We start from the raw sequence: 13,956 nt of genomic DNA, 5'->3' as shown, positions 1-13,956 counted from the left end.
CACGTAACGCGCGTACGTACGTTTCCTAGTAACAATTAGCCGTTGGTACGTGAAGAGTGTTACACTAACATAATTCGGCACTTGCACTCGTGTTTCTACGAAAAGTACCCCATGTATTCGTAATGTCTGTCGGATCACGTTGATAAGCTAGACAAGGATTACGTGAGGTCATAATGTGTCTTATGTGATCGTTATCGATTTGACGAGGCTCTGTGCCGCACTCTGTCGTATCATATCGATGCAATCAAGCCGCGTAACAAAGTCAAAAAATAGAAGTAGAGTAACGACTGGGCGGTATTGTAATAACAGGGTATGTTTGTGATGGTATTTTCTCTATGCATAGCGAACAAATTGAAAACACTTTACAGCTAGAATATGAAATGTTTTTTTTTACGAACTAATTGATTTTATGTTTTATATAACAAAAGATACATTATGGTAGAAACATCAATTCAAACAAATGTGAATTGAAGAAACGATCCTCACAATGATCTGTCCGATATTTTAATGAGACTTTCATAAAGCTTACAGCACTCATAAAGCTAGTTAGAAAATCGCCTTGCTGACGAAACACTCGACACCGATGTTTTACTACCTGCCGTGAGCTTTTGAAGCAAATACAACTTTACCGAAATCCGGTGCACGTAATTGGTACACTTTACCGTCTTACTTAGCGCGCGAAAGCCATTCGGTACCATTTTATTGCTCAAACCCTCAACAGGGCCATAAAAAGCGAGTTCCCCTCCCCTTAAAAGCTCCAACAATTCATAAACTCATCAACAGCGCCAGATCGGTGGTAAATCGGTGACAAAACAAAGAATTATAATGAGCGCCGAGCGAAGAACGGTTAACCTCCTCTTTGGTGGGAAACGCTCGTTCGCCAAGGTCTTCGCTGCTCCTGCCAGGCCGGGGAAAACCCAAACTCTGCAGCATACAAAACTTTCACCTTCGCCTGAAACGCTTTCCAGTGCGCGATCCATCGCGCCAGCACTATGCGGTTTGGTTTTCCATGCAGATTGCCGCTACGTGTGACATCGATCGTTCATACTGGGGGGGCTGTTTTCCTTCACCATCGCGTTCCCATCGCGCCGTAATAACAATGGAAGGTGCCGAATGATCGCTGCATTCCGAGCGATCGGCCACACTGCACACACCCTGCACGCACCCGGCAAGGTGCACAGACAATCGGCACTCATTAAAATATAAAACTGCACTGTGCATTATTTTGTGTCACTTTCACCACTTTCAGCCATCGGGCGGATATGCACGTGCGAAAAAGTACAACTTATCTAAGGGAAAACTCTCACTACGACAGCCACAACAGTAGATGCACTCAAAGAAAACTCTTCAAAATGGACTTTAAATCGTCGCCAGTAAATGGGTGAAAATCGGCCCAGCCGACCCTGCCGACGGGATGAACTGAAGTTTGATCGTGTGCTGTGAATGAGCGAAAATAGAGGAAAAGTGGGGTTTCCCTTCTACAATTGCATTATTTTCGCCGCTTAGTTTTGTGTGCTACTTTCTTCACTTGCTTTTAATTGAATTACATTCAATCGGGAAGTCTCACTCTTAGCTGCCTGTGCAATTTTGAATGTTTTCATTTTTTACCCTCTCGCACAGTGCCGAACGGTGGCCGATTAGGTTACGGGAAGCAGATTAGCAGTTGGCAATTTTATATGATGCATTATGCTGGAATCTTTGCATGTTGCCTATTCACCGTTCACAGTTCTCCATTATGTTTATCTCATGCAGCAACCACACGCAGCGCCAAAACACATCCCACCAGCTTAGCTGCGTTCGGGTATGGAAGAAAGAGTTTAGGCTTTTCCCTATTTTCTATTCTTCTGTTCGGCGTGCCGGTATTCGGTTACCCGGTTCTGCTCGTTACCTTGAGGTCGATTATTTGTTTCACCGCTAAATAGCGGTTTATGGGAAATCTCACCCAACTGTTCGGGCGTTCTCTCCATGATGAAACCCAAAAAGCATACCACGACAAGTGGATCGATGGTTCGTGTTCGCTTTGCTTTATCGCTTGTTTGCAAATTCTATCGGTATTTGGTTTACCAGTTTTCCACTGATTCATCTGAGGGAGGAATATAGGAATAGATCAAAAGAAAATGAGATAATTAGTGCAAGATTAACACAGACAAGCTTTGTTTTTAGCCATTTTTTGTATTCACTTTGGCATTAATTTACGATAATTCGATGCAATTTTACCATAAATCACATTTAATCAATCTTGATTAAGTAAATCATCGATTTTTCTTTCAATTTATCTTTAAAGAAGTGAAAAAAAGAATTGATCATGCGCACCGAAACGACGGATATGATTATTTCTCCTTTTACATTTTTGTATCGTGCTTTCAACTTTCGAAACATCGAAGCAATAAAATAGCCTTAATATGGTCTTAACATTCGATAAATAAGTCTTACCTTTTTTTGGAATATCAATCCTGGCGGAAACAATGGTACCAGTTTCGAAAGTGACAATAAATAATCGGGATCGAAGGTAGCACGCACTAAACGAGGAGCGGCTTCGAGGTCCTGTGTTTTGATGCTATAAATCTTACCCAGATTTTACAAAGAGCTTGTGCTCCATAAATTGTTTTGCCCAAAACCCCAAAGAAAGCTTATATGGCGATACTCAAGTCTAGAACTGCAAAACATCTTCTTATCCCCCTTTTTTTTTACTCGCAAGTGCGTTCGTTGAAAGGGAAAACGGGTTGTCCGTTTCGCAAGTTCTTCAACTCTTGTCTTTGCAGTGAAAGTGTACTGGCTCTCAAACAGAACAGCCCCGCACACTGTCTGGCTTCCCTGTCGTTGTCGTTTTTCTCGCTCCTGCCCACTGCCCATGGGAAGACCTGCTGGTGGGCTTCGACCCAGTGCAACTTACTCAATACGCCCCGATGCACCCGACTGAACCCGTTATAAATGATATACGATTACATCAGCATGACCTAATTTAATTTCCGTTTGACCATCTGCTGCCTTTATCGGGTTTCGAAGTTTGGCTAATGTTTCAGATGACGCTTTTCGGTATCCTTGTTCAAGGAGCACATTTGCTCATAGCTTGTTTAAAGGCTTGATGTATATGAAGTGTGAGTGGTGTAAGGAATTAGTAAAAAAAGGCTCAAATGCTTATACTTTTACAGTCTTTAGAAGACGCGCATATACATATATGAAGCTGCCAAACATAAACACACCACTACAGGTAGCGGTAACAGTAACGCATTAGAAATCGGTTGTTAACCGATCGCATCGGAGCAGTTCCGCTCCACAAACAATTGCTTTCCACACCACAACACCGAAGGGGAAAAGCAAAGATGCAACACACGATCGTGTGAGCTGTTGTGTTACTTCCTTCCGTAGGAGAAAATTTGAAAATTGCATCCATTCGGAGTTCCCCTTTGGGCAGGCCCGGTGAAAAGCGCCAGGTGAAAAGCGCCAACAGTAGACGAGTGCCGGGTTTTGTGAATTTATTTACCCCATGTTCACCAGCTTCACAACATACAAGGCCCTGTTAGACGGGTGAACAAAACGGGCAGGCTCTGTAGCGCCACAGCGTGCACGACGGAGAAACGTCTTTCGTCTTTCCAGCCGCTTGTGATGATTTGTGAATCGTGTTGCTCGTCAGGGAGGGTTCGTCGCTTTGGCGGCATTTCGATCATCGGACGCGCGAATGTGTGTCCGCAAAGCCGTACGCGCCAGGGAGAAACTTTGCCCCGGCACAGCGAGAGTTTGTGTACTGCGACACTCACACAAAACTTTCACTTTGCTTTCCACTTCACGGCACGGGCCACGGCTGTCGCTCGTGTCGAAATGGAAGCAATCGGCCGGGGCCTGCATGAGTGTGTGTTGCCACACCACACTGGCACAGGGAGTGTCAATACTGCGGGATTAGAACCGCAGCTTCTTTCGGCAAACAAGATCTCGCCACGGTTAGTGGCCGTTAGCAGGCATATATGGTTGGAGGTGGCGTGTGGTTGCGCGCCAAACACCTGTCGGCAAGGATTGCGGGTGAGCAAGCTGTCATTCTTTGCCTTTCGCTGCGGCCATTTCTCTCGCGTCAAACCAAATCAAGCGGACGATCTTTGATTTATGATAATCCTTTATTTTGGCATTGGCCTGGAAAGTCATTAGCGAAGGGTGTTGTGTACAATGTTTTACTGAATAGACCATCAATGGGCACCTGATTGATGTTTACTTTCGATGGCTAGCAAGCCTGAACAGGACGAACGGTTGGGTTCTATTTTCCAATAACTCCTATTGATGATCGATTGTAGCAATTTTGATGTTGAATGCTAATTTTGAAGGCTTTCTTTTCATTCTTTCGTGGGCAAATTGAATGCAAGAAACTATTTTCCCCCTTTAAATGATGAATACATTGTGATGTACTGTGTCTTCAACTTTTGCCTTCCGGTCTGGGGTTGATAAAAATGATGTCAAATCACCATCCCGCACCCATAACAAGCCCTAATCATGGGTGTTGATTTGGTTTTGGAAACACCCTCCCCAAGAGTAATCTGCAATAAACTACTATTAAATCATTCACCAGCAATTAGCGTCCGGAATCGATTTTCGATTAGCGGGCCGGTTTTTGGATCGTGCCGGCCGTACCCAGGAAAGCGCTTGAAGAGTGCTCGATAGTCCGGTGTCATGGTGTGGCAGCATTCAAAGGTCCACCCATCCGCTTACGCGTCTACATCATCGTTTTCGATCGTTCTTCGCACAACCCTTTAACGAATTTCGCTATTTTGGATACAATGACCCAGTTCCTATCGAAACGATCTTCACCATATGCTTGGTGGTTTCGGCAGAGCACATGCACACGACGACACACATGCACACCCTCAGCAGGGAAGCCATGGCCGGGCCACCCCGTAGGCAGTTGGGAAGGTGATCAGGACAGGAAATTAATTATTCCAACCAAGCCGCGGGTTTCACTGCGGTGGGCGCCGCCGCCTGTTGACCGCGGTGAAGGAGAAATGGATGGATCACTTTTTCTTTCAATCATGCTATCTATGTGATGAGGGTTGGCAGTGAAAACAGGATCGTTCGGTCATTTACACTGTCATTAGGGTAGATGGGGGGTTGCGAGTCCACTGCCTATCGTTTGCACGATTGAGGCGAACTTTTTTCTCTCTCTCCTTCGCCTTTCTAGGACGAACTGGGTGTGTAAAAGGTAACACTGAAAGAGGAAGTACAGGAATGTGACAACCTACGAGCTGTTCATCAATCATGCTAGCTCAATGTGGGATGGTGCGAAGCTTTTTTTATAAAATAAAAATCAACTGTCACATAATATAACTCTTTTGTTTAAGTTAAACATCAAATTCTCAATAATAGTCGTATTTATGTAGTTCACGCGCTTCTAATTTATTTGGAAATATCTTTGAAAAGTACTTTCAATACAAAGAACTAACCGTTAAAATTCAAATTCGCAGTACTGAGTACTCAATTGAACTACTCCAAATACATAGACTAGGAAGATAAATAACATTTTCTCAATGTTTCCTGCTCTCTCGGCTCTTCTACAATGTAACTTCCTGGTCATCGTTATTGAATCACGGTACCAGTTCCAGCACAGTCTCCATATGCTCTCTATCTTCTCCTCCTGCTAATGTAGGCCAATAAGTATGTAAATCCAACTCGGAAACAGCTTATCGATCGGCTGATCGATAATGAATGCAAACAAATCGCACCATTGACAGGCTCAAGCACACTCAGGGCGCATCCATTGACAACTCGTTCGCTCGATCACTGATCGATTAGTCGACAGGTTAATGATCACTTGCCGGTATGGTTGTTTACTTAGTGAGCGTAACCAACCATTTCACTCACTTTTCGCCCCTACAAACAAGCGGGTTGGAGCAAAAGAAGAAAAAAATAACGGCAACGGCATCCCTAATTATTTCCGATTCACTCAGCTAATTGACTGAAGGATACTTTCCACACAGAGGACACAAAACGGATTCCAAAAAAGTATAACTTCTTTTTTTTTGTTGCAAAACAACACAAATTGTACCGCAAATGCAACTTGCTTCTGCGCAAAGCAAAACCTGCCTAAAGTGATACTGATGCGTGTAGACTCGTTTTGCTGCTCTTGCTCGACAGGTTCGGAATTTCTTACACTCACTCTCGCTGAAGGTGTCGGCTACTTTTCTTAGCTCCCATTTTATCTGTCTCTTTCTCTCTCAAACACACACACACACACACTCGCGTGGTACGATTCCAATCCAATCAAAAGCCACGTCCACGGAGGGATTTAGCTATCTGTCACTTTGAAGCGCTCCGGAATTCCGGACACCGGCGACACCGCCTCCCCCTCAGGGACATTACCCTGAGCCACCATCAGGCGGTTGGCTGCACCGTGCGTGTGGCATCGGTTTGGCATCGATTCGATTCAGTTCGCCCGGCACACGTCGAACGGTGGGGCGATGGTGAAGCAAATCGAAGAAGAAAGTGTAACGACGACGACGATACTAGCGTTTTCTAGGGCACACTGTCGAGCCTGTGCCCGCAATTATGACCATACCTGTCCGTTGGTGCACCGTTGGTGCACTTGGAGTGCATTTTCATAGGTGGGTTGGGGGGGGGGAGGGGTAGTTTTTTTTTGCGTAAAACCAGAGCCAGCCTGTTCGATGCAAACGCACCGCAGAGTGCGGAGCAACATTGGCTACTTTGAAGGGGATGATATAGAGATACGGTTTTACGGTTGGATAAAAGACGGAGAAAGCGATTTGAATAATGCGTTGCTGAGTGGAATTAACCATCGGGAAAGAAAAGGTTCGCTAAATGCCTTGGTAGAAAAGGAATCTGGCTGTAGGTTAAGGTTTTAGCGCTAAGGCTAAATCGCTTGCTGCACTACGCTTGTGAGTAGCGCACAAATCTCTGTTGTCTGTTTTTGTACTAAATTTTTGCAACAACTTCGGTAAAGCGCAGCAAACAGGGGAGGGTGGAAGACTCCCGTGACTTGCACACACTGATGATCTAGTGTATGGTAATGTTTGCATCGTAATTTGCCCTTTCCTGTGGAAGTAGAAAGCCGGCCACAGTCGATGGTTCACCGGATGTTTTGATGCACTGCTCACAAACACGCACGCAACCCAGCCGAGCCCATGTTGTCGATGCACGATCTTTTACTACTCTCAGAACAACAGTTGAGAGTAAGATTTACCATCTCTACCAGGGAACTACTTCAAAGAACCCTTCAAATAAATGATGTTCGCTGCTCTAATGTGCCTCGCTCCGAAATCAGCCAAACAAAACGGAATTAAATCAATCGGCACATATAATAATAGACCGAAGCGCCTCTTCCCAAACGCCTCCATGTTCGTGAGTGTGCATTAAGCATGTTCGGTGGGCGGATAGATTGTTTTTTCCTGCCCGACAGACCGCTCAAGTGTTAACTTCTCAGCAAAATCGTTGGGCTCACGTGGTATTAGATGCTTTTTTGTGTGTTGTTGTTGTTGAATGGCAGGATAGTCAACTTTCTTCACGCCGGCCCCATCTGTAATTGGGTTATCAGTCACGCATCTTTAAACCCGAGGTGGATCTGCCGCCGGGCAGCGCAAACTGTTCGTCAAAATCGAATTAAAGCAAAAGCAAGTAGGAGCAATGGGGTGGAGACTGTTTTTTCCCCCTCTCTATGGGCGTATGGGAAGTACCGAACGGTTTTGAGGAACAGTAGCTTGTTTATCTGCTGGAGTGACCCAATTATGTGGCGAGCGTCTTTGGCGGATTGTTTGGCGCAAACAGACGCAAACGTTGCACTGTGCGGCTGAGAGGAGAGGAATCGGAGCGCATCTTACGGTTAGTGGATGTATGATTCTGGAGAAATGTCGATTTGCTTTACTTAAGAATCCGCTAGATGGTGCTGCGATCGCGTTGAAGATTTTGATAGAGACAAACACTAATGTACTAAGAAAGTGTTTTGGTATCTTTGTTTATGTTTTATTTTGGTTTTAAAAGATTCCAATTGAATATAAGAATCAGATTTACAATAGATACATGTTTTCTGTTTAACAAAAAAATGTAAATGATCAATACGAATGTTTGAATGTCTCATGACACTACTCAAGCAATAGATTTTGGAACACGTACGGCAACAGTTTTGCAATGATGTTCGTGAGCCTCAAATCTTCAGCCGTACCGTCTAAGATACGATGAAGAGAAAGCGCATCAACCACGTGTGGACCGACCGTACGGTACTGCAGCAGACCAACATCAACGCTGGAATGCTCACAACGTACGCAGGCTTACCACACACATCCAGAAGGCCGTTCGCGCACCTCCACACAGCCTGCGGTCTCCATACGGCTGCCGCCTAAACAAGAAAGCGCAAGGAAAATCTGTACCGGTTTCATTTAATTACTGCTGCGCTGTGTTACCTTTTTTTTCTCCCCCCATCCGCTTCCTCCCTTGGGGACGACTCATCGACTCATAAAGAAAATGTGGCCGGTGTTTTATTAGCGGCCTGCTTCTCCGGCTGCAGTTGGACACCGGGTATGATCGCTGGACCGTAATGGTGTTCGGTATCGTTAAGGCGGGTGGTTCGGTACGACGTACGGTACCAGTCCAGTTGACGAGGGCACAAGAAAGGAGGCAAGAAAAAAGCATGAATCTTTCCCCGGTTGGTGGAGTTTTGACGAGAAGCGGCAAAAAACACACACACATACACAACTACGCATCACACATTTGGGAAAGCGATGTTGCGGCTCTCACGGGGCCGGTTGGCAAATGAAAGCGCAGCGCAGTGCGCACCATTTCCATCGCCCCGTTGCAACTTCGCATCCCCACAATGCTACGGCGCACATCGCACGGACGGGCGGACGGGAATAAATTGAATCCAAGCATTAATTCGCGCATAGAAATGGAAATTGCAAAGGGAAAATAGAAAGTACGCGCGCTCTGCGCTCGCGTTTGTTGCTTTGGGACGAAAACAATTGAACGAAAATGAACGAAACACCGTAGAGATTGTAAGACACAAACACACACACGACTGGCAAAGTACTAATTCGTTACGTTACTAATTACTTCGCTCTTCTTTTCTTTTCACAGAATGTCCACTGTGATGCACCGTTGGTCGATTCGGCAGCGCTGCCGCTGGAACACAGAGCCGTCTACGGTCCGCCTGCACCCTCACCAGTATACGGTACGCCTGGTTTGCTGAGTGGCGGCGGAGGTAGCGGCGGCCTGATCGGGGGCGGCGGCGGTGGCGGCGGCGGAGACGACCCGTGGCCACTGTCCGCCTCGAACGACAGCCCGCAGATCAAGCATCTGCAGGTGCAGTGCGAAAAGACGCACATGCGCGTCAACATCGAGTTCGACCGGCCGTTCTACGGCATGATCTTCTCCAAGGGTTTCTACAGCGATCCGCACTGCGTGCATCTGAAGCCGGGCACCGGCCACCTGAGCGCCACCTTCGAGATCTTCCTGAACAGCTGCGGTATGTCCAGCTCGGCCAACCACAATGCGGCAAGCTTCGGCGGTCCGACGCCGTCCGGTAGCTACGTCGAGAACACGATCATCATCCAGTACGATCCGTACGTGCAGGAGGTTTGGGATCAGGTATGTATGCGTGGACGCGCAGCGTTGATGGGTCGTGGCGCTAACGACAATCTCACTTTCAGGCCCGCAAACTCCGCTGCACGTGGTACGACTTCTACGAGAAGGCGGTCACCTTCCGGCCGTTCCAGGTCGATATGCTGCACGCCGTCACGGCCAACTTCCTGGGCGACAACCTCCAGTGCTGGATGCAGATCCAGGTCGGCAAGGGCCCGTGGGCGTCCGAGGTGTCGGGCATCGTGAAGATCGGCCAAACGATGACGATGGTGCTGGCGATCAAGGACGACGAGAACAAGTTCGACATGCTGGTGCGCAACTGCGTGGCCCACGACGGCAAGCGCGCCCCGATCCAGCTGGTCGACCAGCATGGCTGTGTGGTGCGGCCGAAGATTATGAGCAAGTTCCAGAAGATCAAGAACTTTGGCCCGTCCGCGTCGGTCGTTTCGTTCGCCTACTTCCAGGCGTTCAAGTTCCCCGACTCGATGAACGTGCACTTCCAGTGCGTGATCCAGGTGTGCCGGTACAACTGCCCCGAGCCGAAGTGTGCCGGCGGCGACTACGGACTGCCAGCGCTGACCGGTAACGGCATCTCGGGCGAGTACGGTGCACCGGGACCGCTGAGCGGCGAGTACGGACCACCGCACCTGTCCGAGTACGGTGTACCGCCAGCGGCCTACCCGGACCCACGCCACCCGTCCGACGCGTCCGGCGCGTACTCGGAGAACCAGGACAGTGTGGTGCCGGCCCCGCAAGCCCAAACGTCCGCCAACTCGGCCGAGAACAAATCGGACGGCCCAGTGAACGCTAACGATCGCATCGAATCGCAGCCACAGTCCGCGAACCCGTCGTCCAACGACATCCACGACCACATCAACATGCCGCCACCGCCGCCACCAGGCCAGACGTCGTACGTCACCGTGACCAAGCAGCAAAAGAAGGACGATGGACTGTCGGGCGAGAACAGCGGCAATCTGGTGAGCCTGGGCGGACGGCCCCGCTCGGTGGAGGGACTGGACGATCTGCGCGGTGTGCGCCGACGACGGGACACGATGTCGGTGGTGATCCGGCCGCGCATCTACAAGCGCGACGCCCAGGAGATGACGGACGTCAACACCGAGCGCATCATCCAGGTGGTGGCACCGGGAGACGTCAACTTTGCGCTTAACAACGCGTCCGGCAACGAGACGGTCGTGATCCAGTCGCAGCGAACCGTCGACCCGGAAACGATCTGCATGTCGGTGCCGAGCTTCGTCGGCGGACTGGTGATGCTGCTGCTCGTGCTCGCCGTGGCGTCCCTGGTAGCGGCCTTCCTGTTCGTGCGCGTGCGACACTTCGACCGGAAAGGTACGACCGCCAGCCGCCGACCGCACTTTGTACTGTCGGAGCTGTGGACCTAAGGCGCAGGCAGCGAGATGTCTCGGCTTCCTTTTCCCTTTGCGAACAGCTCATCTTATCTATCTTTTCTTTTCTCTCTTTCATCGCACGCAAACGCCACCCGGTTCGTGTGGACCTGGATTTCGGATTGCACTCTTCAATCATGTTGTGGGACATCACACATCACCCTGGGATCCATGTCGCACTCCACGCACCGCACTTGCGCACTCATTCTGAACCCTCACAGGCAATCCTTTCTCCGGACACTAAGCGACGAACCCCGTCCGTGGGTCGGTCCTCGTGTCCCGAGCGACCCTTGACCCCGCATGAAGCTCGGGAAAGTTTCTCCCTCCGTTCTGCACCTTCGCCGGAGCATCTTCATCCTTCATCTGAAAACATCTTTCGGCACCGGGCTCACTCTGCAGCTTGAACACTCCTGTTACCTGAGCACCATCTCATCCTAGAGATCAGTTGCTCGTTCGCGCGTCACGACGGTGCGGTTTAGTGCAGGGAAAGGAAAGGAAGCTTCTGGAGAGGTCGATACTGGAGATCGAAAGACAAGGACGAGGGACCGTTGTGAAATCGTACGAAATGCAATCTACTACCACTTGTCGCAGCAATCGCACCGCAACCGGGTGACGATCGTGGCTGCTCCAACAGTTCGCGAAGATGCGCTAAAATCCATCCACCCTCCCTCCTTCCGACAACCGTGTAGCCTAGCAACCATCTAACAACCTCATTTCATCGTCCCCTTTTCCGGTGCGTGCCCGCGCCACCATTAACACGATTGCCTCTTAATTTATTACGATTATTATTATTATTATATTATTATTATCGAATCGGTTAATATGATCGCGAACGAGTTCCCTCTATCATGCCCCTCTCCCTCAGGCAGTCCTTCCAAGCTGCTTCTCTTGCGCTTAGTGTACGATACCAAACGATTGTGTATTACCATACCACCAACATTTAATTTATTTGCTCCACCCTCTTCCAAACTCGAAACTCGATACTATCATCCTGTACATCACCCCAACCGATCCAAACCGATCATTCCCTTCCCTCATCTCCAGCGCTACCTGTTCGGAGGTTTTTGCTTGCGCGCTGTGTGTGACAGTGAGTTCTGCCGCAAGGGCAAGGGCATTAGCGAAGAGAAATCTTTTGCTCATCTCACAGTGACACAAAATTTGGACAGATGAACAGAACATGGGAACAGAACATCCCTAGGAAGAAGAGTTTGGGCCAACTTTTCCCTTTCTCTCTCTCGTTCTTCGACGATGTGCTGGATAGTTTGTAAAGGCACTTATTATAGTAATTATCACCATCACCCATCAGCTTATTCATTGGGGAGAATGTCGTCTCCATTTGGTCGTCCTCTCAGCCTTCTCGCGGCGATAGAGGACATCCTCACGGACACGGACATTCGATCTTATGAAGGACGTGTATCTTTGCTTCAAAAGAGTATTTATTTAATCTCCCTAATTTTCTGTCTATTTTTCTTAGTCACCACGTTCCATTTTTTCGTTGGTCTGTTTTCACCCACACAACTACACTGTATTACACACACACACACCTCCTCAAACACAAGCAAACTACGGGGTGTAATACTGCGTGAGCGACGCTTTTCTGTTTTCCATCGCTGTTTTTCACGCACGCACAAAAACGGTTCATTATGTTATGTTATTTGGATATTTTATGTTTTGGCTTTTGCTTGGTGCACCTTTTTCCTGTACCATTCTTAACTGTTTCCCCTCCTCTTCATCATTTTACCCGTACATATATAAATATATATATATGGAAAGAGAGCAGGTGGTTTAGAGTGTGTTAAGTTTTTAAAAGTTGACCGTTTGCTGGATGTCGCCCCTAGTCTTAACGGAGACGTTCGGTGCACCGGTTCAAGTGTTTAAAGACGCGACATGACTTGAAGCTTCCGCTTGGCGCTATACCGTGCGCAAACGCAAACAAGAAACGGATGCCGCAAAGCAAGGCGGCACGCCGCAGCAACGACAAACTGCAGCACGAACGTTTGATACGTAGAATTGAAATAGGGTTAGGATGTAAGCATTCCTGTTGGAGTGAAAAGGAGTACGAAAAATGGATCGACCGCCCGTTTGCGGAGTCACTATATCCACTCCCCCTCTCTCCGGTCCAGTACTGTACGAATAGTTTTTGGTGATTGTGCTTGATAACAGTATTTTTTGTGTTTTTTTTTGTTTTGCTCCCCATGCAAAGGGGCCGTAAAAGATAAGGTGTAAAAGCGCAAAGGTGTGGTGTGTGGTGCGAGCCGAGGAAGCGTAGAAAAAGGCCACGAACGCGTAACGCGAGGGCGAGAAAAGTTTTGCGCGAAGGAGATGAAAAAAAAACAGACAAAAGCAAAATAGTTTGAAAATTTGCAATAGGACGAAGCACGAAGCTGCAGTAATGGTTAGGGTTGAATTGTGTTCTGGATTGTTTTCTTTTTAGGAATGTGTATCATTTTTGTTTTGGTTTCTTGTTCAATTTCCATTTCTCGCTCGCCAAAACTCTAGTGGAAACAGGCAGTTAACAGGGTGTGTTGTTGTGTGTATTGTAAACTCGTGAAATCCGTTGATCGAGCAGCGCGTAGTTGCGGGTACTACTTCCTTGCAAATATCAGCGACGTGGATATTATTGTAAATATTTATTGAACAGAAAGATAGTTGAAGAAAATAAAGTGATTAGTAATGAAAGACTATTGTGTATCCTTGTTTTTTGTTGTCTAATAGCTTATCTACCTTAGTGTTGATGTATGTGCATCTGTAATATTGCACGCTGTCTTGCCTAATATCACAACAGATTTCAGAATATTACATACGCAATAATAAATACGGGCGCGTGATACAGTCGTCAACTCGATCGACTTAACAGCGTCTGAAGCCGGTGTGGATCAGAGGATCCTGAGAATTGATTATCCGAATGCGTGATATTAAATAAATGCTGAAAGCCTGTATAGGCACGACCGTGTAAATTGCTACACCAAAAAGAAAAGAAGAACATGCG

At 47.8% G+C, this 13,956-nt stretch overlaps 1 protein-coding gene across 4 annotated transcripts in view; it reads left to right on the top strand.

Moving 5' to 3' along the window:
* Positions 1–13,646, top strand: part of LOC120896462 — a 46,541-nt gene extending 32,895 nt beyond the window's left edge. For 3 of the 4 annotated variants that reach the window (XM_040300595.1, XM_040300596.1, XM_040300594.1), the window contains exons 3-4: positions 9,061–9,570; positions 9,633–13,646. In XM_040300595.1, the coding sequence (XP_040156529.1) occupies positions 9,061–9,570; positions 9,633–10,964 (1,842 nt within the window). In that variant the 3' untranslated portion in view covers positions 10,965–13,646. The remainder of the gene's footprint in view (positions 1–9,060; positions 9,571–9,632) is intronic. The other variant, XM_040300597.1, reaches the window with a different exon arrangement.
* The last annotated feature ends 310 nt before the right edge of the window (positions 13,647–13,956 follow it).

The sequence above is a fragment of the Anopheles arabiensis genome, chromosome 2 (assembly GCF_016920715.1).
Source record: "Anopheles arabiensis isolate DONGOLA chromosome 2, AaraD3, whole genome shotgun sequence".
Lineage (NCBI taxonomy): Eukaryota > Metazoa > Arthropoda > Insecta > Diptera > Culicidae > Anopheles > Anopheles arabiensis.
The sequence above is the reverse complement of the archived record's forward strand: the minus strand, read 5'-3'. Positions and strand labels throughout refer to the sequence as shown.